Source organism: Acanthochromis polyacanthus, chromosome 13 (genome assembly GCF_021347895.1).
Source record: "Acanthochromis polyacanthus isolate Apoly-LR-REF ecotype Palm Island chromosome 13, KAUST_Apoly_ChrSc, whole genome shotgun sequence".
Classification (NCBI taxonomy): domain Eukaryota; kingdom Metazoa; phylum Chordata; class Actinopteri; family Pomacentridae; genus Acanthochromis; species Acanthochromis polyacanthus.
The window spans coordinates 1,275,888-1,303,131 of NC_067125.1; the positions used below are offsets into that span (position 1 = coordinate 1,275,888).

At 42.6% G+C, this 27,244-nt stretch overlaps 3 protein-coding genes and 1 long non-coding RNA gene across 60 annotated transcripts; 1 reads left to right on the plus strand and 3 right to left on the minus strand.

The window, feature by feature from the left end:
• Positions 1-688: 688 nt before the first annotated feature.
• Positions 689-8,958, minus strand: LOC127536750 (kunitz-type protease inhibitor 2-like). Of its 7 annotated transcripts, none has more exons than XR_007945893.1 (12): positions 8,789-8,958; positions 8,048-8,362; positions 5,153-5,323; positions 4,053-4,145; positions 3,848-3,871; positions 3,553-3,714; positions 3,385-3,453; positions 2,934-3,101; positions 2,798-2,842; positions 2,309-2,417; positions 1,638-2,196; positions 689-1,296 (listed from the first exon to the last, which is right to left on the minus strand). XR_007945893.1 is itself a non-coding variant. In XM_051957973.1 (11 exons), exons 2-11 carry the CDS (start codon positions 8,175-8,177, stop codon positions 2,103-2,105), a joined length of 1,065 nt encoding a protein of 354 aa, XP_051813933.1. In that variant the 5' UTR covers positions 8,178-8,362; positions 8,789-8,958; the 3' UTR covers positions 689-2,102. The 7 variants fall into 7 exon arrangements, 3 of the variants coding, with proteins under 3 accessions (XP_051813933.1, XP_051813935.1, XP_051813934.1); XR_007945892.1 differs by having other exon boundaries at positions 689-1,265; positions 1,483-2,196; XR_007945891.1 differs by having other exon boundaries at positions 1,452-2,196.
• Positions 8,941-20,079, plus strand: ppp1r14ab (protein phosphatase 1, regulatory (inhibitor) subunit 14Ab). Of its 2 annotated transcripts, XM_022219445.2 has the most exons (4): positions 8,941-9,282; positions 9,645-9,725; positions 10,011-10,043; positions 15,922-20,079. In XM_022219445.2, exons 1-4 carry the CDS (start codon positions 9,091-9,093, stop codon positions 16,057-16,059), a joined length of 444 nt encoding a protein of 147 aa, XP_022075137.1. In that variant the 5' UTR covers positions 8,941-9,090; the 3' UTR covers positions 16,060-20,079. The 2 variants fall into 2 exon arrangements, with proteins under 2 accessions (XP_022075137.1, XP_022075138.1); XM_022219446.2 differs by lacking the exon at positions 10,011-10,043.
• On the minus strand, positions 14,504-19,463 carry LOC127536751 (uncharacterized). 50 transcript variants are annotated; one of them, XR_007945896.1, is made up of 9 exons: positions 19,329-19,453; positions 19,023-19,124; positions 18,581-18,784; positions 18,241-18,376; positions 17,901-18,070; positions 14,933-15,000; positions 14,833-14,898; positions 14,733-14,800; positions 14,504-14,632 (listed from the first exon to the last, which is right to left on the minus strand). It is a non-coding gene; the product is annotated as an uncharacterized LOC127536751 (long non-coding RNA). The 50 variants fall into 50 exon arrangements; XR_007945901.1 differs by having other exon boundaries at positions 14,933-15,068; XR_007945897.1 differs by having other exon boundaries at positions 14,519-14,598; positions 14,933-15,034.
• A 1,600-nt stretch (positions 20,080-21,679) lies between the features above and the next one.
• LOC110969373 (transmembrane 4 L6 family member 5-like) lies at positions 21,680-24,726 on the minus strand. The gene is made up of 5 exons (XM_051958181.1): positions 23,545-24,726; positions 23,340-23,408; positions 22,790-22,944; positions 22,470-22,714; positions 21,680-21,690 (listed from the first exon to the last, which is right to left on the minus strand). Exons 1-5 carry the CDS (start codon positions 23,743-23,745, stop codon positions 21,680-21,682), a joined length of 681 nt encoding a protein of 226 aa, XP_051814141.1. The 5' UTR covers positions 23,746-24,726.
• Positions 24,727-27,244: the final 2,518 nt, after the last annotated feature.

Sequence of the window (27,244 nt, forward strand, 5' to 3'; positions counted from 1 at the left end):
CCTACTGTCGTTTCTGTTTTAAATGATAGTTAATAGTAGTTAATACGTTTGTTTTTATGAAATTAATATATACACTAGACTAAGTCTCACACACACACACACACACACACACACACACACACACACGATAAGCACTATACATTGCCAAAATAACACTAGGATGGAAAAGTGAAATAATACACTTAAATCATAGATATTGCTCATGATAATGAAATAGCTATTTCACATATTATTGAAAAATATTATATTGTAAAGTATAAATAATACATTAAATCACTGCACACAAACTGTAAATAGCACAAATGGAACATTATAATTTAGCTGAAGTGAACAGCCACAGTTAGAAAAGAAGCCAACAGACAGAAATCTTCAGGTTTAATGAGATAATATCACCATGTTCAGGTTAATTTACAGTGAAATGGATCTAAAACAAGACTCTGACTCCGGGTAAAGTCACTTCATCAGTCTGTGTTTACATTAACATCACAGAGAGCAGGAGGGATGGATCTGTGGTCTGATTCATAGAATTTAACTGCTGATGTTCTTAGATGTCTTAAAACTAAACCAGTAATAAAGTCAGCTGCTGTCTAATAAGAGCGTTACACGGCAGCTGACCAATACATCCATGGTCCATCAATGAACCAGTGAAGATGTTTAAGCACACAAAGACACACACATCTGCTCTCAGTTCAGGTTTTATGGGTTGTTTTTATTTAATCAGATGATTGTCAGCAGTTCAGGATCATTATAATACATGACAGACATTTTAAAGGAAAACAACTTTATTTTAAAACAATAGACACATAAAACAAACCTTTAAAAGCAGTAAAAATCTGATTGTGTGGTCAGTGCAGGTTCATCAGTTCAGTCTGCAGGGGGAGACAACGAGCCACAAAAGGTGCATCATGGGAACTGTAATGTTTCTACTTTATTGATTTATTTTAAATGTTTATCATAATTTATCCAGTTTGTTGTCTGCATCTGAACCAAAGTCGGGTTTCTTCTTCAAACTGAGCTGAGAAGCTGCACACAGAATAACAGATTCAGTTAAAACACACCGTTTGAATTTCACCCCTGAAGTAGGAAAGTCACACAGCTACATAAACGATCAGATCACATCTTAAATTCACCCAAGTGAAGAACAAAAAACAAACCTTCATTTTACAGAAAAACCTTCAGCAGAAAACAGCAGCAGACCAGAACATTAGTAACATCCTGTAGTCCCTGGCTAGTGGAACAGCAGCGACCAACCACACACAGCTCACCTGTGCAGCTACGGACAGGCGGAGCGCTCACCTGTGCAGGTAGGGACAGGTGTAGCGCTCACCTGTGCAGGTACGGACAGGGGGAGCGCTCACCTGTGCAGGTACGGACAGGGGGAGCGCTCACCTGTGCAGGTACGGACAGGGGGAGCGCTCACCTGTGCAGGTACGGACAGGGGGAGCGCTCACCTGTGCAGGTACGGACAGGCGGAGCGCTCACCTGTGCAGGTACGGACAGGTGTAGCGCTCACCTGGGCAGGTAGGGACAGGTGTAGCGCTCACCTGTGCAGGTACGGACAGGGGGAGCGCTCACCTGGGCAGGTACGGACAGGTGTAGCGCTCACCTGGGCAGGTAGGGACAGGTGTAGCGCTCACCTGTGCTGGTACGGACAGGCGGAGCGCTCACCTGGGCAGGTAGGGACAGGTGTAGCGCTCACCTGTGCAGGTATATATATATATAGGTGCAGCATTCACATACAGACGAGTGCAGTGTTCACCTGTTCGTACCTGCACAGGTAAGTGTGTTGGTCTGGGACCTCTGAGTGATGGGTATGAGGCTGGAGAGTGGATTTAGTTCCTAAGCTGTTGTTTATGCTAAGCTAAGCTAACAGTCAGATAAATGTTGAGCTCTCACTGTTCTGTGAGTTTAGTTCAAATAAAACCACTGATCAGTGAGTGATGATCAGTACAGGTATTGATCAGTGACAGATCCGGTGCTTCTCTGCTGCTCTATGAGGGGAAACTGACATTCTGTTTAGTTGTTCTTCAACCTCAGATCTGTTAATAAAATATGAACCCCACCCAGGGCCCCCGGCGGCTCCTCAGGCCCCCGGAGGCTCCTCAGGCCTTCTGCTCCGGTTTGGGGCTTTCAGGGACGGTCAGGGAGTCCAGAGAGGACAGCTCATCTTGATCCGGCAGCAGCTCCTCCTTATCGCTGAGGACAGACACAGTTAGAGGATTATTCTTGCTGTCTGTCTCTGAGGACAGTTCTGTCTTCTACCTGCTGTCCTGAGCACTGACAGCAGGGGGCGGCCTGTCGACGTTACCTGATGGAGGACGGACGGCGGAACAGACGGCGGCGTTTTAGCGTGACGATGACGAGGGTCGCCAGCAGCAGAGCGGAGATGACGGTCAGCGTGACGAAGAGGAAAAAGGCTGCAGAGACAAGAAGACGAAGGTCTGAGACACACAGAGGGACAGAAGAAAGTACACCATTTTGTGTCTCATTTTTGTCGTTTTGCATTTCATTTTGGACGTTTCGTGTCTTGTTTGCATTGTCTTTTCTATCTTTTATGTCTCGTTCGTGTCTTTTTTTTAGTCTCGTTTTTGTCATTTTGTGTCTTGTTTGTATCTTTTGTGTCTCTGTTGTGTTATTTTGTCTCATTGTTTCACTGTCTGGTGTCCATTAACCTCCTCATTAGTCTTTGTCATGGTGCCCGTTGCTGCTAAACTCCCACAATGCTCTCTGCTGTAACATGGCCTGATGCTGTGGTTCTGACATCTGTCCATTCTGGTGGTCCAGAGGAAGAACTCACCTGCAGTCCAGCGGTTCCTGGTTTTTCCTCGACCATCAAAGCGACCTGAAGGAGAAGAAAAGCAGCTCAGAGTTCATCTCATGGAACCAGCAGACCTGAAGTCTGAAGGCTTCCTCCTGAGAGGTGAGGAGTTTACCGTCTCCACCGCAGCGGTCCATGCACTCCTCCACCGAGCCGTACCGGTTCTCGTTGCCACGACAACCACCGTAGATGAAAGACTGACAGGAGGCGGAGTCTGGGTTGTAGTAGAACATGGGGAAGGCGGCTCTGCAGGGTCCGGGGTCCGGAGACACCAGGCAGTGACCTGAGACAGAACATTTACTGGGATCATTTACCGGACCTGTGTTTGTTCCAGCGCCACCTGCAGGTCAGACTCCTGAACCCCGAATTGCCTACCAGTGACTGTTCTGCTGGTGTATGAATGTATACTGACTGATGCTGCAGGTTGATTAGCAACCTGCACATTAGTGTGTGAATGTGTGTGTGTCTGGGTGAATGGGAGCAACTGTTGTAAAAGCGCTTTGAGTACTCTGATGAGTAGAAAAGCGCTATATAAGAGCAAGTCCATTTACTCCATAACGTCTCACCTTTATACGTCGCCAACGCCTCACCGTCATCATCAGCTGACACTTTCTTAGAGGACGGCAGGACCGTGACTGCAGCACAACACAAACACAACACACAGGTGAGGGGACTATCTCACCTGTACAGGTACACACAGATACAGTATTCACCTGCACAGGTACAGTACTAACCTGAGCAGGTAACCATGCAGCTCTTCTCATCAACGTAGTTGTTCTTGTTTCCTCTGCATCCTCCGTAGGTGAATGATTGACAGCTCCCTGCCTCCCGGTCGTAGTACCAGCGTCTGAACGCCGCCCTGCAGGGACCCACCTGAAGCTCCGCCTCACAGTGCTCTGATTGGACAGCAAGCGTTGTGTTTACGTTGTGTTTACGTTGTGTTTGTGTGACTTTTACTGCTGTGTGTTTCCATACTGTTATTTCGTGAAGCAGCTTCAACAGTTTCTGAACAGAGAAATAGAAACGTACCTGCATATTCCTCAGCAGACATTTCTGCAGGAGACAAACAACTACATTAATCAGCTGATCTGAAACATCAGGACGTTATATTACTGCAGTACTACTGGGACAGTACTGTAATACTGCAGTAATATAACAGAAATACTGCAGTACTGTTGATAAATGCTGTCAGTGTAACTACTCCATGATCACTGATGGATCAGGTCGGTGTTACCGGTCTGCTGGGGGGATGAGGACTCTGGAGGACTAGATGGAGCCATCCGAACAGCTTTGGGAGCAGCAGTGGAATCTTCAGGAAGAACCGAGCCTGAAACCACAGACACACACTGTGAGGTCACAGACACGCACTGTGAGGTCACAGACACGCACTGTGAGGTCACAGACACGCACTGTGAGGTCACAGACACGCACTGTGAGGTCACAGACACGCACTGTGAGGTCACAGACACACACTGAGGTCACACTGATGGCATTTAACTGATTTCAGATCTGAACCAATCAGGCAGAAGCAGGTGGTGATGTCAGTAGATGTAGATGTAGTAGGGCGAGCCTAACTTTTATTTGTTCTTCAGATCAGAGGTGAAACCAGTCTTCTTGTCTTTTATTTTGTGTTTTTCTGTGCAGCTGTGGGCTTCAGCTTCTGTTGTTGTGATGTTAAATAATGAAGAACAACAAGCGGAGGACATTTAAGTCCAGCAGAAGTCTTTGACCTGCTGCTTCTCTAGGCTTCAGGTTCCAGGTCAGAAGGTCCCTGTAGTTAAACCACCAACAGCCTGAAGTCCAGAGATCACTTATCTCTGACGTCTTCAAGCTGCTCGTCTGGTTTCTGAGCTCAGCTTTTGGCTCTTCTGTCCAAACAAACAAACTGTCTGTGTTTCCTCAGTCAACCTGTTATTGTTGTTGGTTGGTTCTAGGGAGAGGCTCTGTTGAAGCTGATCCACCCTGCTGGGGAAAGATCCTCGTTTCAGCAGAATGTAAAGTCACAAAGTAAAGTCACAGAATCCCCTCCTCTATAACTGCCTTCTGTAGCCCAACAGCTCTGTGGTGCAGTGATAGAATGTTGGAGATTCAAAGGTTGTGAGTTCTCGTCCCACCACAGTCATTGTTTTGATTCAGTCGGTTCTTCTTCTCTGGTTTGGTCGGTTTTTCTCTGGTTTCTTCCTGTGAACTGGACTTCATTGTGGGGCTTCATCAATAATCCCGTTATCGTCCTCTGATGGACGATTATTGATCAGCTCCAAACCTCACCTTTACTTCTGACCAGTGATGCAAGTCTGGATTCAGAATCATACTGCTGCTGAGAGATCTTCTCACCTGTAACACCTGAGCAGGAGGACTCGCACTCCTCCAGGGTGAGGAAGTTGTTCCTGTTGGACTCACAGCCGCCGTAGGTGAAGCTGCTGCAGCTCTGAGTGGTCACGTTGTAGAAGAACCTGGGAAAGGAAGCTCGACATGGACCCACCTTCATGGGCAGCCGACAGTCGACTGACCACACACACACACACACACACACACACACACGTTAATATTAAACCTACAGTGGAACAATCAATAACAAAAATACAAGCTGCGGTTTAAATGGATCAGCTGATCAATACGTCAGCTGATGTATCGATCAGCTGATGTATCGATCAGCTGATATCGGCCTATCAGATGTCTTTGTGTTCCTGCCGACATGAAGGTTTCTTTCTTTATTTCATAAACTGTATTGTCCCAGTCTGTCCATCAGGGGGCGCTGAGCCTCTCTGCAGCACATGTAGCAGAGCAGCCGGTGGTGTGGAGTCGGCAGGTGTGTTCACTGGTCGGTTTATAGAATTATTAATCTATATTAAAATAAATGTGAATATTTTAATCCCTCAAAGCGGCGCTGCTCAGATTCTACACTCCACAGCATCGCTGCTGCTCTCAGGTTCTGTTGAACTCGTGGGAACCGGTCGGACCGGTTTGACCCGACACAGGACAAACAGCTCCACCTGTGACTCAGCACCTACCTGCTCAGGTGACATCAGACAGGAAACAAGCTCAGATTCAAGACGAGAGACGATAAATATCTGACAGATCAAACCTGTTCCCGCCAGAATAAAAGCCCAGTTTACTGACCTAAATACATCAGTGGAGTCAAATCAGCTTAGTTCAGTCTGATCTGATCTCTAGTGGACCGGACCAGTAGAACCAGTAGAACCACAGCAGAATAACCTCTAAATAACCACAACTCCTAATGGTTCCTTTGTTTTACTGCACAAATGTTCACATTTAAGGAATTATCTTTTTACTAAACATCATGAACAACCTGAAATTTATGAAGAAAACTAAGTTCAGGTTCATCCACATCCATCCTCAGTTTATCATTTCCACATTAAACTTCCAGATCAGAGTGTCTACAAAGGAACACAACATTTAGTCACCTGGAGCTGAACCATGGAGGATCAGAACCACAAAAAAGACCAAAAAACAATAAAAATAAGACAAAATATTACAAAAATGAGACCCACAATGACAAAAAAAGAAGAGAGAAACGACAGAAATGGGAAACAGAACGACAAAAGAACAATCTAGTATTTTACTTTCTGATCCAAACAACTTGTCATGGTCTAGAAATGATTTTAAATTTATACTTTTACTAATTTACAATCTGCAGTTAATGTCTTCTCTGTAATTTTTCCATTTTGAGGGCCGGATTGGACCCTCTGGAGGACCACTTTTGGTCCACGGGCCTCATGTTGGACCCTCTGGAGGACCGCTTTTGGTCCACGGGCCTCATGTTGGACCCTCTGGAGGACCGCTTTTGGTCCACGGGCCTCATGTTGGACCCTCTGGAGGACCACTTTTGGACCACGGGCCTCATGTCGGACACTCTGGAGGACCGCTTTTGGACCACGGGCCTCATGTTGGACCCTCTGGAGGACCGCTTTTGGTCCACGGGCCTCATGTTGGACCCTCTGGAGGACCGCTTTTGGACCACGGGCCTCATGTTGGACACCCTGCTCTAAGCTGAAAATATTGTCCAACTAAAGTGTTTGTCATCTTAAAATCTTCCTTCCTAATGGATTGAAACCATCTTTGGTTGCAGTTTGCTGGTTGAACTTTCAGAACTTTTTAACGGATGCTGATCACTGAAACCTGCTCTCTGATGACGTGTGAAGTTACACAACAACCAGACAGGAATCTACCACATTCCATCTGAACTTCCTGGAAACACCGGAGTTTGGCTCGTCTGGACCTCAAACGTCTCATTTCTACCCTCTGTAAACAAACAGCCGAGAGTTTAGTGACTGACGGAGGTTTAAAGTCTCTGATTCTGATCGATACGATCAATAACCGACCAGAGAGGTTTTCTGTTTGAAGATAAAACTCATTATTGATTTCTAGAATCTGCTGATCATCTTCTGGATGAATCCATCAGTTTCTAAGAGTCCAAAACCAGAAATGTTCTATCAAAAGAACCCAGAAAATGTTAGACTCGATCTGATCAATCGATTATCAGAACAGATGGTGTTGATCAACAACAAAAAGAAGACACAATATCACAAAAACAAGACACAAAATGACAGAAACAAGACAAAATATTCCAAAATGAGACACGAAACAACAAAAACAAGACACAAAATGACAGAAACAAGACAAAATATTACAAAAACGAGACCTGAAATGAAAACCAATCGACTGATCGATCAGGATATTTCATGTCAAACAGAATCTGAAGTAAAGCAGCTCCAAGTGGAGACAGGAAGAAGTTCTGATGCTTCAGATCCAGAACACCTGAGAACACCTGATTCCTCCTGGTTCTACCTGCTTCTCCCTCCACACAGCAGCAGGTTTACAGTGTAAACTGTGAGAACCTGTGGGGCAGATCACAGACGTCACCTGTGCAGGTAAACACTGGAGCAGAGCTGCAGCATTCCTCAGATCACCTGCTCAGGTGTGACTCTGATCAGCTCCATCTGCATGATCAATACCTCTCTACAGGCAGGCAGAGGAGTGTTTCTGTCGTTTATGTTCGCTTCAGTCACTTAATCTATAATTCTGATCAAATAATCAATCACTATGATCAAATAATCTCTAGTTATGATCAAATAGTCAGTCATTTTCACATAATCAATCACTCTGATCACTTAACTAAACTGTTGAGTGAAACCACGTGACCATCTCACCTGTTCCCTGTGCAGTCTGTTCAATCAGAGCTGATCAATAATTGATAACGGGTCTTACCGTGGCTGGTCTCCTTGCTCCGCGGTTCTGAGTCCAGCAGCGGGACCACGTAGGGAGTCGGTCCAGGATCCAGAGCCAGAACCAGCACCAGGCCGGAGCCGAGCAGCAGGCCGAGCGGTAGCACGTTCATCCTCACAGCGATCCTTCCGAACCGAGCAGAGCCGAGTGGAACCGAGGTCAAAACCGTGACTTATTCGGAACCAAACCGAGTTTCAGCGCAGCCAGCAGCAAACGATCACTTCCGCGTCTGGAGGCTTTTTGTTGTCGCAGAAACTTTTACCTGAGCGACAGGTGAGGTCACCGAGGCCCCGCCCCCTGCGTCACACGCACACACACGCGCCCGCGCACATACACATGCACATGCACACACATACACGCACATGCACACACATACACATGAGAAGCGGCACGAGGCCCCAGCAGATGCTGCATTCACTGTCTGCTCGGAGGCATGTACACCACCGAGATAAATACTCACTACTACTGAAATAAATACCATTAGTATTGAGAAAAATGCTGCAACTGGTACTATGCTGTACATTATTATAATAAACGCAGTATTTTGGACCGTTCCACTGCATCAGAACCTGAATTGGACAGAATGTTGCATTTTGTTGAACTAAACCTTTGAGTTTGTTTTGTTAATTTCTGGTAGTTTATCAGGTTCTCTGTTCTCCCTGGTTCTGGATCTCCCTGGTTCTGGTCCTATCTGGTTCTGGTTCTCCCTGGTTCTGGTCCTACCTGGTTCTGGTTCCACCTGGTTCTTGTCCTACTTGGTTCTGGTGTCTCTGTCCAGCTGTCCAGATGTATCTTCCTGTCAGCTGGCTCCGCCCCCTGAGACCCTCCACCGGATATGCAGATGGTGTTTCCTGTTATCCCAGCGGTCCCTGAACGCAGCACGACAGCGTCCCCGCCCTGTCCCGGTCTGCACGCGCTGCACCGACTCTCCCCGGTTTGTTTCTCATTTAAATCGGTTTGGCTTCTCTCTCAGTTCTTCAGTCCGTCTCTGTTGACTCAGTTCGGTTCGGTTCGGTCCGGGTCTGATGGCGGCTAACCGGGTGGGGCGGCGGGTGAACCGGGTGTGCGGCAGCCCGTCACCGAGCCGGGATTCGGGTCAGAACCTGCAGCGGCGGCAGGCTCGGGTCACCGTTAAATACAACCGGACAGAGCTGCAGCGGCGCCTGGACGTAGAGAGCTGGACGGACCGGGGGCTGGAGCAGCTGTACCGGGGCAGGGTGAGTACTGCAGTATTACTGCAAATACTACTGCTGTAGAATACTGTAATACTACAAGGAGTACTGCAATTAGTACTTCTGCAAAATACCATAAATACTGTGAGTAATACTTCATCAGTCAGTAGTACTTGTGTTGTCAGTAGTAGTATTTGTGTAGTCAGTAGTAGTTCTTGTGTAATCAGTAGTACTTGTGTTGTCAGTAGTAGTATTTGTGTAATTAGTAGTTCTTGTGTTGTCAGTAGTAGTACTTGTGTAGTCAGTAGTAGTATTTGTGTAATTAGTAGTTCTTGTGTAGTCAGTAGTAGTATTTGTGTAGTCAGTAGTAGTTCTTGTGTAGTCAGTAGTAGTACTGTGTTCCTCAGGAGGAGCAGATGCCTGAAGAGCTGAACATTGATGAGCTGCTGGACCTGAAGACTGTGGAGGAGAGAACACACAGACTGCAGGTAACACGCCTCTAACACATCCAACTGACATGTCTGTACTGTCTGTAACATGTCTTTAACATGCCTGTAACACGTCTGTAACACATCTGTAACACATCTGTAACACATCCAACCGACACGTCTGTACGGTCTGTAACACATCTGTAACACATCTGTAACATATCCAGCTGACACGTCTGTACGGTCTGTAACACATCTGTAACACATCTGTAACACATCTGTAACATATCCAGCTGACACGTCTGTACTGTCTGTAACACATCTGTAACACGTCTGTGTTTCCAGAACATCCTCCAGTCGTGTCCCAGCAGCACTGAGGTGAGCACAGAGTCATTAAAGGAGGCAGAGCCTCAGTGGACTGATGTGATGATGTCTGTCTCTTATTAACATGTCTGTCTGTTATTAACATGTATGTTATTAACATGTCTGTCTGTATGTTATTAACATGTCTGTCTGTTATTAACATGTATGTATGTTATTAACATATCTGTCTGTTATTAACATGTATGTTATTAACACATCTGTCTGTTATTAACATGTATGTATGTTATTAACATATCTGTCTGTTATTAACATGTATGTTATTAACACATCTGTCTGTTATTAACATGTATGTATGTTATTAACATATCTGTCTGTTATTAACATGTATGTTATTAACATGTCTGTATGTTATTAACATGTCTGTCTGTGTGTCTGTTATTAACATGTCTGTATGTTATTAACATGTCTGTCTGTCTGTTATTAACATGTCTGTCTGTCTGTATGTTATTAACATGTCTGTATGTTATTAACATGTCTGTCTGTATGTTATTAACATGTCTGTCTTTCTGTATGTCATTAACATGTCTGTATGTTATTAACATGTCTGTCTGTATGTTATTAACATGTCTGTCTGTATGTTATTAACATGTCTGTATGTTATTAATATGTCTGTCTGTGTGTCTGTTATTAACATGTCTGTATGTTATTAACATGTCTGTCTGTGTGTCTGTTATTAACTTGTCTGTGTGTCTGTTATTAACATGTCTGTATGTTATTAACATGTCTGTCTGTATGTTATTAACATGTCTGTCTGTCTATATGTTATTAACATATCTGTCTGTTATTAACATGTATGTTATTAACATGTCTGTCTGTATGTTATTAACATGTCTGTCTGTTATTAACATGTATGTATGTTATTAACATATCTGTCTGTTATTAACATGTATGTTATTAACACATCTGTCTGTTATTAACATGTATGTATGTTATTAACATATCTGTCTGTTATTAACATGTATGTTATTAACATGTCTGTATGTTATTAACATGTCTGTCTGTGTGTCTGTTATTAACATGTCTGTATGTTATTAACATGTCTGTCTGTCTGTTATTAACATGTCTGTCTGTCTGTATGTTATTAACATGTCTGTATGTTATTAACATGTCTGTCTGTATGTTATTAACATGTCTGTCTTTCTGTATGTCATTAACATGTCTGTATGTTATTAACATGTCTGTCTGTATGTTATTAACATGTCTGTCTGTATGTTATTAACATGTCTGTATGTTATTAATATGTCTGTCTGTGTGTCTGTTATTAACATGTCTGTATGTTATTAACATGTCTGTCTGTGTGTCTGTTATTAACTTGTCTGTGTGTCTGTTATTAACATGTCTGTATGTTATTAACATGTCTGTCTGTATGTTATTAACATGTCTGTCTGTCTATATGTTATTAACATGTCTGTATGTTATTAATATGTCTGTCTGTGTGTCTGTTATTCACATGTCTGTATGTTATTAACATGTCTGTCTGTTCTTAACATGTCTGTCTGTATGTTATTAACATGTCTGTCTGTTATTAACATGTATGTCTGTCTGTTATTAACATGTCTGTCTGTGTGTCTGTTATTAACATGTCTGTATGTTATTAACATGTCTGTCTGTTATTAACATGTATGTCTGTCTGTTATTAACATGTCTGTCTGTGTGTCTGTTATTAACATGTCTGTATGTTATTAACATGTCTGCATGTTATTAACATGTCTGTCTGTATGTTATTAACATGTCTGTCTCTATGTTATTAACATGTCTGTATGTTATTAACATGTCTGTATGTTATTAACATGTCTGTCTGTATGTTATTAACATGTCTGTATGTTATTAACATGTCTGTATGTTATTAACATGTCTGTATGTTATTAACATGTCTGTCTGTATGTTATTAACATGTCTGTATGTTATTAACATGTCTGTATGTTATTAACATGTCTGTCTGTATGTTATTAACATGTCTGTATGTTATTAACATGTCTGTCTGTCTGTATGTTATTAACATGTCTGTCTGTATGTTATTAACATGTCTGTCTGTATGTTATTAACATGTCTGTATGTTATTATTAACATGTCTGTCTGTATGTTATTAACATGTCTGTATGTTATTAACATGTCTGTCTGTATGTTATTAACATGTCTGTATGTTATTAACATGTCTGTATGTTATTAACATGTCTGTCTGTATGTTATTAACATGTCTGTATGTTATTAACATGTCTGTCTGTATGTTATTAACATGTCTGTATGTTATTAACATGTCTGTCTCTGTGTTATTAACATATCTGTATGTTAATAACATGTCTGTCTGTTCTTAACATGTCTGTCTGTTATTAACATGTCTGTCTGTGTGTCTGTTATTAACATGTCTGTATGTTATTAACATGTCTGCATGTTATTAACATGTCTGTCTGTATGTTATTAACATGTCTGTCTCTATGTTATTAACATGTCTGTATGTTATTAACATGTCTGTATGTTATTAACATGTCTGTCTGTATGTTATTAACATGTCTGTATGTTATTAACATGTCTGTATGTTATTAACATGTCTGTCTGTATGTTATTAACATGTCTGTATGTTATTAATATGTCTGTATGTTATTAACATGTCTGTCTGTATGTTATTAACATGTCTGTATGTTATTAACATGTCTGTCTGTCTGTATGTTATTAACATGTCTGTATGTTATTAACATGTCTGTCTGTATGTTATTAACATGTCTGTATGTTATTATTAACATGTCTGTCTGTATGTTATTAACATGTCTGTATGTTATTAACATGTCTGTATGTTATTAACATGTCTGTCTGTATGTTATTAACATGTCTGTATGTTATTAACATGTCTGTCTGTCTGTATGTTATTAACATGTCTGTATGTTATTAACATGTCTGTCTGTATGTTATTAACATGTCTGTATGTTATTATTAACATGTCTGTCTGTATGTTATTAACATGTCTGTATGTTATTAACATGTCTGTCTGTATGTTATTAACATGTCTGTATGTTATTAACATGTCTGTATGTTATTAACATGTCTGTCTATATGTTATTAACATGTCTGTATCTTATTAACATGTCTGTCTGTTCTTAACATGTCTGTCTGTATGTTATTAACATGTCTGTATGTTATTAACATGTCTGTCTGTATGTTATTAACATGTCTGTATGTTATTAACATGTCTGTCTGTCTGTATGTTATTAACATGTCTGTATGTTATTAACATGTCTGTCTGTATGTTATTAACATGTCTGTATGTTATTATTAACATGTCTGTCTGTATGTTATTAACATGTCTGTATGTTATTAACATGTCTGTCTGTATGTTATTAACATGTCTGTATGTTATTAACATGTCTGTCTGTATGTTATTAACATGTCTGTATGTTATTAACATGTCTGTATGTTATTAACATGTCTGTCTGTATGTTATTAACATGTCTGTATGTTATTAACATGTCTGTCTGTCTGTATGTTATTAACATGTCTGTCTGTATGTTATTAACATGTCTGTCTGTATGTTATTAACATGTCTGTATGTTATTATTAACATGTCTGTCTGTATGTTATTAACATGTCTGTATGTTATTAACATGTCTGTCTGTATGTTATTAACATGTCTGTATGTTATTAACATGTCTGTATGTTATTAACATGTCTGTCTGTATGTTATTAACATGTCTGTATGTTATTAACATGTCTGTCTGTATGTTATTAACATGTCTGTATGTTATTAACATGTATGTCTGTATGTTATTAACATGTCTGTCTGTCTGTTATTAACATGTCTGTATGTTATTAACATGTCTGTCTGTTTGTTAACATGTATGTCTGTATGTCTGTTATTAACATGTGTGTCTGTTATTAACATGTCTGTCTGTCTGTCTGTCTGTCTGTTATTAACATGTCTGTCTGTTATTAACATGTCTGTATGTTATTAACATGTCTGTCTGTCTGTCTGTCTGTCATCAACGTTACTCTAATACAGACCAACATGTTTGGATGAAATTTCCAGGGAAGGTCAGAAATGACACAAGGACCACCTGATCAGATTTTAGCAGTGATGCAGCTTATAGTCTGGATCCACAGATTGGTTAAAGATTTCTGTGTCATTGCCAGATAGCAGCACGGTGTCACTGTAACCATGACAACAAGTGAACACTACATCAGCTGCCTGCTGGAGTTATACTGGTATTAAACTGGAGTTATACTGGTATTAAACTGGAGTTATACTGGTATTATACTGGAGTTATACTGGTATTATACTGGTATTAAACTGGAGTTATACTGGTATTAAACTGGAGTTATACTGGTATTATACTGGAGTTATACTGGTATTAAACTGGAGTTATACTGGTATTAAACTGGAGTTATACTGGTATTATACTGGAGTTATACTGGTATTAAACTGGAGTTATACTGGTATTAAACTGGATTTATACTGGTATTATACTTCGACTAGTACAGTCTGACAGCCTCTAAACAACATCGACTAGTACAGTCTGAGAGCCTCTAAACAGCATCGATTGGTACAGTCTGTGAGCCTCTAAACAGCATCGATTAGTACAGTCTGAGAGCCTCTAAACAGCATCGACTAGTACAGTCTGAGAGCCTCTAAACAACATCGACTGGTACAGTCTGAGAGCCTCTAAACAGCATCGATTAGTACAGTCTGAGAACCTAAACAGCATCGATTGGTACAGTCTGAGAGCCTCCAAACAGCATCGATTAGTACAGTCTGAGAGCCTCTAAACAGCATCGGTTAGTACAGTCTGAGAACCTAAACAGCATCGATTGGTACAGTCTGAGAGCCTCCAAACAGCATCGATTAGTACAGTCTGAGAGCCTCTAAACAGCATCGATTAGTACAGTCTGAGAACCTCTAAACAGCATCGATTAGTACAGTCTGAGAGCCTCTAAACAGCATCGATTAGTTCAGTCTGAGAGCCTCTAAACAGCATCGATTGGTACAGTCTGAGAGCCTCTAAACAGCATGGATTGGTACAGTCTGAGAGCCTCTAAACAGCATCGACTAGTGCGGTCTGACAGCCTCCAAACAGCATGGATTAGTACAGTCTGAGAGCCTCTAAACAACATCGACTGGTTATGCTGGTATTATACTGGAGTTATACTGGTATTAAACTGGAGTTATACTGGTATTATACTGGAGTTATACTGGTATTAAACTGGAGTTATACTGGTATTATACTGGAGTTATACTGGTATTAAACTGGAGTTATGCTGGTATTAAACTGGAGTTATACTGGTATTATACTGGAGTTATACTGGTATTATACTGGAGTTATACTGGTATTATACTGAGTTATGCTGGTATTAAACTGGAGTTATGCTGGTATTAAACTGGAGTTATACTGGTATTAAACTGGAGTTATACTGGTATTATACTGGAGTTATGCTGGTATTAAACTGGAGTTATACTGGTATTATACTGGAGTTATGCTGGTATTAAACTGGAGTTATACTGGTATTAAACTGGAGTTATGCTGGTATTATACTGGAGTTATACTGGTATTATACAAGAGTTATACTGTAGTTGTACTGGTAATAAACTGGAGTTCCTACACTCAGTCAGTGAGCAGCTGATTGTCATTGATGGAGGTAGAACACTGTTTCTTCCTGCTGAGACATTAAAGTGGGTCAACACTGAACTGATAACTTGAGGAAAAAGCAGCGGCTCAGATAAGAAGTTAATAAGTTACTGAATGAACCCACAGTGAAGGCGACGCCTCATGTTTGATGTTCAATTTCTACTATTCAGTCAGAAGCTGCGTATTTTTCTGTTTAGCAAAAACTTTCTCCAACAACAAACCAGCAGATTTCCATGAAACCTTCTGTCTCCCCCCGTCAGGTTTTCATCAGTGAGCTGCTGCTGAAGCTTCAAGGTTTACAGAAGCAGGAGGATCTGCACAACGACGGCATTGACCTGCCACAGCTCCACATCCTCTCCACCCGCTCCCAATCAGCCCACAGGGAGGCGCTGCACTGAGATATCGAGCGTCCCCCGACTGATCCCAAGACCCACAGCACCCCCTACCACTGGAGCAGAAGGAGCTGGTGTATGAAACAAACACACCTTAACCTCTATCCAACATACCCAGAGTCACTCCACCCGAACACCCTGAGGATCAGTACAGCAGCATCGACTAGTACAGTCTGAGAGCCTCAAAACAGCATCGATTAGTACAGTCTGACAGCCTCTAAACTGCATGGATTAGTACAATCTGAGAGCCTCTAAACAGCATGGACTAGTACAGTCTGAGAGCCTCTAAACAGCATCGATTAGTACAGTCTGAGAGCCTCTAAACAGCATCGATTACTACAGTCTGAGAGCCTCTAAACAGCATCGACTAGTACAGTCTGAGAGCCTCTAAACAGCATCGATTAGTACAGTCTGAGAGCCTCTAAACAGCATCGACTAGTACAGTCTGAGAGCCTCTAAACAGCATCGATTAGTACAGTCTGAGAGCCTCTAAACAGCATCGATTACTACAGTCTGAGAGCCTCTAAACAGCATCGATTAGTACAGTCTGAGAGCCTCTAAACAGCATCGATTACTACAGTCTGAGAGCCTCTAAACAGCATCGACTAGTACAGTCTGACAGCCTCTAAACAACATCGACTAGTACAGTCTGAGAGCCTCTAAACAGCATCGACTAGTACAGTCTGAGAGCCTCAAAACAGCATCGATTAGTACAGTCTGAGAGCCTCAAAATAGCATCGACTAGTACAGTCTGAGAGCCTCTAAACAGCATCGACTAGTACAGTCTGAGAGCCTCCAAACAGCATCGATTAGTACAGTCTGAGAGCCTCAAAACAGCATCGATTAGTACAGTCTGAGAGCCTCAAAATAGCATCGACTAGTACAGTCTGAGAGCCTCTAAACAGCATCGATTAGTACAGTCTGAGAGCCTCCAAACAGCATCGATTAGTACAGTCTGAGAGCCTCAAAACAGCATCGATTAGTACAGTCTGAGAGCCTCTAAACAGCATCGATTACTACAGTCTGAGAGCCTCTAAACAGCATCGACTAGTACAGTCTGAGAGCCTCTAAACAGCATCGACTAGTACAGTCTGAGAGCCTCTAAACAGCATCGATTAGTACAGTCTGAGAGCCTCTAAACAGCATCGACTAGTACAGTCTGAGAGCCTCTAAACAGCATCGATTAGTACAGTCTGAGAGCCTCTAAACAGCATCGATTGGTACAGTCTGAGAGCCTCTAAACAGCATCGACTAGTACAGTCTGAGAGCCTCAAAACAGCATCGACTAGTACAGTCTGAGAGCCTCTAAACAGCATCGATTAGTACAGTCTGAGAGCCTCTAAACAGCATCGATTGGTACAGTCTGAGAGCCTCTAAACAGCATCGACTAGTACAGTCTGAGAGCCTCTAAACAGCATCGACTAGTACAGTCTGAGAGCCTCTAAACAGCATCGATTAGTACAGTCTGAGAGCCTCTAAACAGCATCGATTGGTACAGTCTGAGAGCCTCTAAACAGCATCGACTAGTACAGTCTGAGAGCCTCAAAACAGCATCGACTAGTACAGTCTGAGAGCCTCAAAACAGCATCGACTAGTACAGTCTGAGAGCCTCAAAACAGCATCGACTAGTACAGTCTGAGAGCCTCAAAACAGCATCGACTAGTACAGTCTGAGAGCCTCAAAACAGCATCGACTAGTACAGTCTGAGAGCCTCTAAACAGCATCGACTAGTACAGTCTGAGAGCCTCTAAACAGCATCGATTGGTACAGTCTGAGAGCCTCTAAACAGCATCGACTGGTACAGTCTGAGAGCCTCCAAACAGCATCGATTGGTACAGTCTGAGAACCTCTAAACAGCATCGATTGGTACAGTCTGAGAGCCTCTAAACAGCATCGATTGGTACAGTCTGAGAGCCTCTAAACAGCATCGATTGGTACAGTCTGAGAGCCTCTAAACAGCATCGATTGGTTCAGTCTGAGAGCCTCTAAACAGCATCGATTGGTTCAGTCTGAGAGCCTCTAAACAGCATCGATTGGTACAGTCTGAGAACCTCTAAACAGCATCGATTAGTACAGTCTGAGAACCTCTAAACAGCATCGACTAGTACAGTCTGAGAGCCTCTAAACAGCATCGATTAGTACAGTCTGAGAACCTCTAAACAGCATCGATTGGTACAGTCTGAGAACCTCTAAACAGCATCGATTGGTACAGTCTGAGAGCCTCTAAACAGCATCGATTGGTACAGTCTGAGAGCCTCTAAACAGCATCGATTAGTTCAGTCTGAGAGCCTCTAAACAGCATCGATTGGTACAGTCTGAGAGCCTCTAAACAGCATCGATTAGTTCAGTCTGAGAGCCTCAAAACAGCATCGATTGGTACAGTCTGAGAGCCTCTAAACAGCATCGATTAGTTCAGTCTGAGAGCCTCTAAACAGCATCGATTGGTACAGTCTGAGAGCCTCTAAACAGCATCGATTGGTACAGTCTGAGAACCTCTAAACAGCATCGATTGGTACAGTCTGAGAACCTCTAAACAGCATCGATTAGTTCAGTCTGAGAGCCTCTAAACAGCATCGATTGGTACAGTCTGAGAGCCTCTAAACAGCATCGATTGGTACAGTCTGAGAGCCTCTAAACAGCATCGATTGGTACAGTCTGAGAGCCTCTAAACAGCATCGATTAGTTCAGTCTGAGAGCCTCTAAACAGCATCGATTGGTACAGTCTGAGAGCCTCTAAACAGCATCGATTGGTACAGTCTGTGAGCCTCTAAACAGCATCGATTGGTTCAGTCTGTGAGCCTCTCAACAGCATCGATTGGTACAGTCTGAGAGCCTCTAAACAGCATGGATTGGTTCAGTCTGAGAGCCTCTAAACAGCATCGATTGGTTCAGTCTGAGAGCCTCTAAACAGCATCGATTGGTACAGTCTGAGAACCTCTAAACAGCATCGATTGGTACAGTCTGAGAACCTCTAAACAGCATCGATTGGTACAGTCTGAGAGCCTCTAAACAGCATCGATTGGTACAGTCTGAGAGCCTCTAAACAGCATCGATTAGTTCAGTCTGAGAGCCTCTAAACAGCATCGATTGGTACAGTCTGAGAGCCTCTCAACAGCATCGATTAGTTCAGTCTGAGAGCCTCAAAACAGCATCGATTGGTACAGTCTGAGAGCCTCTAAACAGCATCGATTAGTTCAGTCTGAGAGCCTCTAAACAGCATCGATTGGTACAGTCTGAGAGCCTCTAAACAGCATCGATTGGTACAGTCTGAGAACCTCTAAACAGCATCGATTGGTACAGTCTGAGAGCCTCTAAACAGCATCGATTAGTTCAGTCTGAGAGCCTCTAAACAGCATCGATTGGTACAGTCTGAGAGCCTCTAAACAGCATCGATTGGTACAGTCTGAGAGCCTCTAAACAGCATCGATTGGTACAGTCTGAGAGCCTCTAAACAGCATCGATTAGTTCAGTCTGAGAGCCTCTAAACAGCATCGATTGGTACAGTCTGAGAGCCTCTAAACAGCATCGATTGGTTCAGTCTGTGAGCCTCTCAACAGCATCGATTGGTACAGTCTGAGAGCCTCTAAACAGCATGGATTGGTTCAGTCTGAGAGCCTCTAAACAGCATCGATTGGTACAGTCTGAGAGCCTCTCAACAGCATCGATTGGTACAGTCTGAGAGCCTCTAAACAGCATGGATTGGTTCAGTCTGAGAGCCTCTAAACAGCATCGATTGGTACAGTCTGAGAGCCTCTAAACAGCATCGATTGGTTCAGTCTGAGAGCCTCTAAACAGCATCGATTGGTTCAGTCTGAGAGCCTCTAAACAGCATCGATTGGTACAGTCTGAGAGCCTCTAAACAGCATCAATTGGTACAGTCTGAGGCTCTCTTCGTCTGATTGCAGGATGAAACTGAGAGGAGCTCTGATGTTTTCCTGATCTCTGATTTCCAGATCTTCATCTTTCTGAAATCTTCTGTTGTTTTTGTTTTTTAAATGATTTTAAATAAATATGGATTTGAAATGATTCCACTGCCAGAGTTCTTCTGTCATTCAAAGAGGCAAATGGACCAAATCACTGTCGCAACCAGGTGGATGCTACCACAGAGAGGTGCGACCACCAGTTAGAGGTGCATTACTGCCCCCTGCTGGACACCACTGAATTAATACTATAATAAATGTCAGCATCATCAGGAGAAACGGAGCTGCTTTAAGTTTGACACCTGAAAAGTAAAAAGTCACCTGAACACCGCGAGATGTTTCAGGAAACTCAGGTAAATGATCCAAACAGATCACAGAGAGAAACATTGAAACTGAATTTATTGATTTATTTATGACAGTCGCAGCCTTTAGAGTTCTATTTGTGAAATCAGATGAAGCTCAGACAGACATGTGGGTGTTGGTACTCACCTGTGCAGGTGTGTTATGATTTATCATATGTGTCTGACTGAACAGATATCAGGTCAGTTCAGTGTGCTTCAGCCTGAGTAGAGTTTGTCAGTGTGTCCATGGAGCCTCTGCTGGTTAAATTAAAGTCACTACAATGTCGTAAAAAGTATTTGCCCCCTTCTTGAATTCTTATTTTTTTGAATATTTCCCCCATTTAAATGTTTCAGATCATCAAACTAATTTAAATATGAGACAAAGATAAACACAAAATGCAGTTTTTAAATGACGATTTCATGTTTAAGGGAACACAGCTATCCACACCTACCTGCCCCGTGTGGACAGTAATTGCCCCCCCCCCCCCCGGTTTAATCGTGAGTAAACTGTGGATAATCCCATTTTTTTAGAAAAAGAGTTCAGCTTCACTGAGCACACCCAAGAATGATGACCTCCAGACCTGTTCAACCATAATGACCCCAAGAGCACAGAGACGGCTCATCCAGGAGGTCACAGAGGAACCCAGGAGAACATCTGAAGACCTGCAGGCCTCAGCTAAGGTCAGAGTTCATGACTCAACTATAAGGAAGAGACTGGGCAGAAATGGATCCATGGCAGAGCTCCAAGGAGAAAACACTGCTGACCAACAAGAACATAAAGGAAACATGATCCCCAAGACTTCTGGGAGAATATTCTACAGACTGATGAGACCAAAGTAGAACTTTCTGGAGGGTGTGTGTCTCATTACTTTTGGTCGCCAACAACCAAAATTCCTCCAGCAACTCAGGGTTCCCAAATACCGGCTCCAGTGACCTCAGATGGTCCTCTATCCATTCCAGAAGTCTACCAGTCAGAGGTGCTACACCAGAAGCCCCATCAGACCTGTCACTAACCTTAGCAGCTTTTCAGAAGAAGAACATCATCAACAGTCCAGCATGGTGGTGGTGGTGTGATGGTCTGAGGACCTGGACGCTTGCTGTGGTTGATGGAACCATGAATTCTGATCTCTACCAGAACATCCTGAAGGAGAATGTTCCACCATCAGTTCCTGACCTCCAGCTGAAGATCACTTGCGTTTTACAGCACAACAACGATCCAAAACACTCCAGCAAGTCGACTTCTGAACGGTTTAAAGAAACTAAATGAAGGTTCTGGAATGGCCGAGTCAAAGTCTGGACCTGGATCTGACAGAAACGCTGTCAGGACCTTACAAAGGACGCTGATGCTGGAAAAGTGCTGCTGAATTAGAACCATTCTGTAGAGAAGAGCGGACCAGAACATCTCCACAGAGATGAGAAAGACTCACTGTTAGTTCTAGAAAACACTGCTGAGGGCAGAACAGCCAGTTATTAGGTTTATGTTTTCACACAGGGGCAGGGAGCTTTGAAGAGTTTTTATCCATCCATTCTCTATACATCGCTTTATCCTCACTAGGGTCATCATTAGTTTGATGATCTGAAACAAAGTGGAGAAAATATGCAAAACAAAAACAAGGAGGCAAACACTTCTTCACTGTGCTGTACATTAGTTGGAGAACTGGTTTGGAAAAGGATTGACGAGATTTAGAGGAAGGTTCCGACAGAACATCCAGCAGAACATGAACACTGGATTAGTTTAAATCATTGAAATGGTTTCATCAGAAGACGGTGTGGGATCAGCTGACATGAAATGACTCTCAGTCTGCCTCCACTTCCTGTTTAAACGAACAGGCTCAGGTCGTCTCTGAGATGGAGCCTGGTATTCACAGACCATCAATATTCACATTCCTACACTCTGCACGTGTAAAGTCAGCATAGTAATTATTGATCGGAACAGTATTGATCTATTGATCGACTAAAGTGCTTCAGTGCAAATTAAAGATTTCATTCTGAAGAGTTTCTGTCACAACTGGTTTCCTCTGGAAGGAGCTTCAAACCGACACCGGACTGACCTGCAACACACACACACACACACACACACACACACACACACACACACACACACACACACACACACACACTGCATAAGTTGTCTGAAGAGGGTTCAGATTGGGACGTTGTCTTTCAGGTTCATATAGTGGAGACCAGATGTTCCAGATGCTCCTCACCTTGTTGTGGCAGAAGCCCTGACCCAGGATCAGCCCCAGCAGAGCGTTCAGGACGTTGAACCCACAGAGGAGCGTCTGCAGGCCGCTGGTTCCCCCCATCACGCTGAACAGAACCACGTTCCACTGCACTACCGAGTCAGGCTCCAGACACACCCCCGACCACAGGGTCCGGTTGTACAGGTACCCCGAGTGTCTGAGGACGCACAGACGGCTCAGAACAAAACCAAACATCTGGACACCTTCGTTCACCTGGACCCCAGGGCCTCACCTGTCTGGGAGGGGCTGCAGTGGAACCCCCCAGGTAGGACCAGAGGACGAGTTGTAGAGACACAGAGGACCCTGAGAAAGACCTGTGGCACTGACCAGACAGCAGGAGGCAGCAGCGAGCAGGCAAGCACAGGACACCAGCACCTGGCACAACATCTGGAAGACAAGGAACAACATCTAGACCACAAGGAACAACATCTGGACCACAAGGAACAACATCTGGAAGACAGGGCACAACATCTAGACCACAAGGAACAACATCTGGACCACAAGGAACAACATCTGGACCACAAGGAACAACATCTGGAAGACAGGGCACAACATCTAGACCACAAGGAACAACATCTGGACCACAAGGAACAACATCTGGAACAACAATGAACAACATCTGGACAACAATGAACAACATCTGGACAACAAGGCACAACATCTGGAACAACAATGAACAACATCTGGACGACAAGGCACAACATCTGGAAGACAGGGCACAACATCTGGGAAACAAGAACAACATCTGTAGAGGCTGCGGCTCGGTTGGACCGTCAGCTCACCTGACTCCTGAAGGCGCAGCAGCCTCTCTCTCTGCTGCTCTGGATGAACGCTCGAGCTCCCAGTAGAACCTGGAATCAGACGGTGGCCGAGATTCAAACATGCTGTCGACTCAGAGGTCAGAAGGTCTGATTCAGCCTCAGAGGAAAAAATAAACCTGCACACGTGACGAAATACACACAGAAAGCACACGGCTGAGTCATGTACCGTGATGCCGGAGCCCCAGACGCCGGTCGCCCAGGCAGCCTCTCTGGTCACATGACCCTCCAACAGGAAGTGGACCTTCAGGTCAGGAAACAGCAGCAGGACGTTGGACAGCATGCAGACGATCGCCATGGGAACCAGAGACACGCCGACACACCGCAGACACCTCGACACACACATCTGTGAGCATGAAGCAGTCCACATGTCTGAGTCTGGAACATCGACACACTTTCAGCTTTCTGTTCAGGTTTTAATGTTGTTTGGTAAATTTTTAATTATTTATCCGCTCATTTAGAGTCTGGTTCATCTTGATAACTGCCTGAAACCTGGAAAAGAACAATTTCAGGTCAAAAAGTGGAAACATTTCAGAGCTTAAGCCAGAATATTACGATGAGTGTAAAGAACAGTTTGATCAGAAATGAGCGTTGCTATGATGTCTAAAGAGTCCAGCAGCAGAACTTTGTGCTAAAAGAAGATCATGAACCAGTGCAGCTTCAGTGACACTTCTGTTCTCACATTTATACTGAAAAGATTTTTAACAATTAAATATTCTTTTCTTCCAGATAAATGAGATTAATATTTACTCTGATGATGAGAAAAGTTCCAGTTTTTGTCTCCACTGTCTGATTTTGTGTTTTAAATAAAGATATTTAGTTTATATAAAACAGAGAAACTGAATCTGACAGAATTTTTTGTGTTTTTGCAGCTAAACCCATTAAATTTACTGTTTCTCGTGACTAAACTGATAATTTCCTAAACTCTTAAACTGCTCAAACATCAGCATCAGTCACCAACCCACAGAGAGCAGACACACACACTTCCTGTTAAAGTTTGTCTGAATCAGCGTCACATGAAGAAAAACGGAGTCGACTCACCGTGAAGCTGCAGCACACGCTTAGACCAAGACAGGAACCAGCACACGCTTTTATACCAACACAGGGACACGCCTGCTGCTGCACCACGGAACCTGCTGCATGACGCTTACATCAACAACAACAGGTCAACAACAACAACATGTCAGCAACAACAACAACAGGTCAACAACAACATGTCAACAGCATGTCAACAACAACAACAACAACACGTCAACAGCATGTCAACAACAACATGTCAACAACAACAACAACAGGTCAACAGCATGTCAACAACAACAACAACATGTCAACAACAACAACATGTCAGCAACATGTCAACAGCATGTCAACAACAACATGTCAACAACAACAACAACAGGTCAACAGCATGTCAACAACAACAACAACATGTCAGCAACACGTCAACAGCATGTCAACAACAACATGTCAACAACAACAACATGTCAACAACAACAACAACAACATGTCAACAACATGTCAACAACAACAACAAGAGGTCAACAGCATGTCAACAACAACAACAACAACAACATGTCAACAACAACAACAACAGGTCAACAGCATGTCAACAACAACAACAACAACATGTCAACAACAACAACAACAGCATGTCAACAACAACAACAACAACAACAGGTCAACAGCATGTCAACAACAACAACATGTCAACAACAACAACAACAGGTCAACAACAACAACAACAGGTCAACAGCATGTCAACAACAACAACATGTCAACAACAACAACAACAGATTAACAACATGTCAACAACAACAACAACAACAACAGGTTAACATGTCAACAACAACAACATGTCAACAACATGTCAACAACAACAACAACAACAACATGTCAACAACAACAACAACAGATTAACAACATGTCAACAACAACAACAACAGGTTAACAACATGTCAACAACAACAACAGGTCAACAACATGTCAACAACAACAACAACAACAACATGTCAACAACAACAACAACATGTCAACAACAACAACAGGTCAACAGCATGTCAACAACAACATGTCAACAACAACAACAACAGCAGGTTAACAACATGTCAACAACAACAACAACAACAGGTCAACAACAACAACATGTCAGCAACAACAACAACAGGTCAACAACAACATGTCAACAGCATGTCAACAACAACAACAACAACAACACGTCAACAGCATGTCAACAACAACATGTCAACAACAACAACAACAACAGGTCAACAGCATGTCAACAACAACAACAACATGTCAACAACAACAACATGTCAGCAACATGTCAACAGCATGTCAACAACAACATGTCAACAACAACAACAACAGGTCAACAGCATGTCAACAACAACAACAACATGTCAACAACAACAACATGTCAGCAACACGTCAACAGCATGTCAACAACAACATGTCAACAACAACAACAACATGTCAACAGCATGTCAACAACAACAACATGTCAACAACAACAACAACAACATGTCAACAACATGTCAACAACAACAACAAGAGGTCAACAGCATGTCAACAACAACAACAACAACATGTCAACAACAACAACAAGAGGTCAACAGCATGTCAACAACAACAACAACAACAACAACAACAACATGTCAACAACAACAACAACAGCATGTCAACAACAACAACAACAACAACAACAACAGGTCAACAGCATGTCAACAACAACAACATGTCAACAACAACAACAACAACAGGTCAACAACAACAACAACAGGTCAACAGCATGTCAACAACAACAACATGTCAACAACAACAACAACAACAGATTAACAACATGTCAACAACAACAACAACAACAACAGGTTAACAACATGTCAACAACAACAACATGTCAACAACATGTCAACAACAACAACAACAACAACAACATGTCAACAACAACAACAACAACAGATTAACAACATGTCAACAACAACAACAACAACAACAACAGGTTAACAACATGTCAACAACAACAACAGGTCAACAACATGTCAACAACAACAACAACATGTCAACAACAACAACAACAACAACAACATGTCAACAACAACAACAGGTCAACAGCATGTCAACAACAACATGTCAACAACAACAACAACATCAGGTTAACAACATGTCAACAACAACAACAACAACAGGTCAACAACATGTCAACAACAACAACAGGTCAACAACAGGTCAACAACAACAACAACAACAACAACAACAGGTCAACAGCATGTCAACAACAACAACAACATGTCAACAACAACAACAACAACAACAACAGGTCAACAACATGTCAACAACAACAACATGTCAACAACAACAACAGGTCAACAACAACAACAACAGGTCAACAACATGTCAACAACAACAACAACAGGTCAACAGCATGTCAACAACAACATGTCAACAACAACAACATGTCAGCAACACGTCAACAGCATGTCAACAACAACATATTAGCAACAAGAGACACAAGTCAACAACATGTCAGTAGAACAAATCAACATTAAGTCAGTAACAATAATTTGTCAACATAAACTCATCATCATCAACAACAACAAAGGGGTCTCTGTTCAGCTGCTAGATCATCATCATAAATGATGGTGCACATCTGGACCACCTCAGAGAGGATGACAATATCTGTGATCGATAGATGATGTCTGATTGATAGATGATGTCTGATTGATAGATGATGTCTGGTGGAGATCAGAGTTCAGTTTGTTTCAGGATCCAGACTCTTCTGCTCATTTCTTTCTCAGCTCTTCTAAAAGCAGTCGTCTTAATTTAGCTCCTCTGAGTCACCATGTTGGTCGGCAGACAGCAAAGCCTCATGG

Excerpts from the sequence above, each read along its gene's own strand:
- LOC110969373 (XM_051958181.1), bottom strand. The coding sequence starts at position 23,745 with ATGTGGACTGCTTCATGCTCACAGATGTGTGTGTCGAGGTGTCTGCGG. Across the intron at positions 23,409-23,544 it reads TCTGGGGCTCCGGCATCACG|GTTCTACTGGGAGCTCGAGC; the intron begins GTACATGACTCA and ends GTCTGATTCCAG. Across the intron at positions 22,945-23,339 it reads GCTGCGCCTTCAGGAGTCAG|ATGTTGTGCCAGGTGCTGGT; the intron begins GTGAGCTGACGG and ends CTTGTCTTCCAG.
- LOC127536750 (XM_051957973.1), bottom strand. The coding sequence starts at position 8,177 with ATGAACGTGCTACCGCTCGGCCTGCTGCTCGGCTCCGGCCTGGTGCTG. Across the intron at positions 5,324-8,047 it reads GAGCAAGGAGACCAGCCACG|TCGACTGTCGGCTGCCCATG; the intron begins GTAAGACCCGTT and ends GTGTGTGGTCAG. Across the intron at positions 4,146-5,152 it reads CTCCTGCTCAGGTGTTACAG|GCTCGGTTCTTCCTGAAGAT; the intron begins GTGAGAAGATCT and ends CTGTGGTTTCAG.
- ppp1r14ab (XM_022219445.2), top strand. The coding sequence starts at position 9,091 with ATGGCGGCTAACCGGGTGGGGCGGCGGGTGAACCGGGTGTGCGGCAGC. Across the intron at positions 9,283-9,644 it reads AGCAGCTGTACCGGGGCAGG|GAGGAGCAGATGCCTGAAGA; the intron begins GTGAGTACTGCA and ends TGTGTTCCTCAG. Across the intron at positions 10,044-15,921 it reads CGTGTCCCAGCAGCACTGAG|GTTTTCATCAGTGAGCTGCT; the intron begins GTGAGCACAGAG and ends TCCCCCCGTCAG.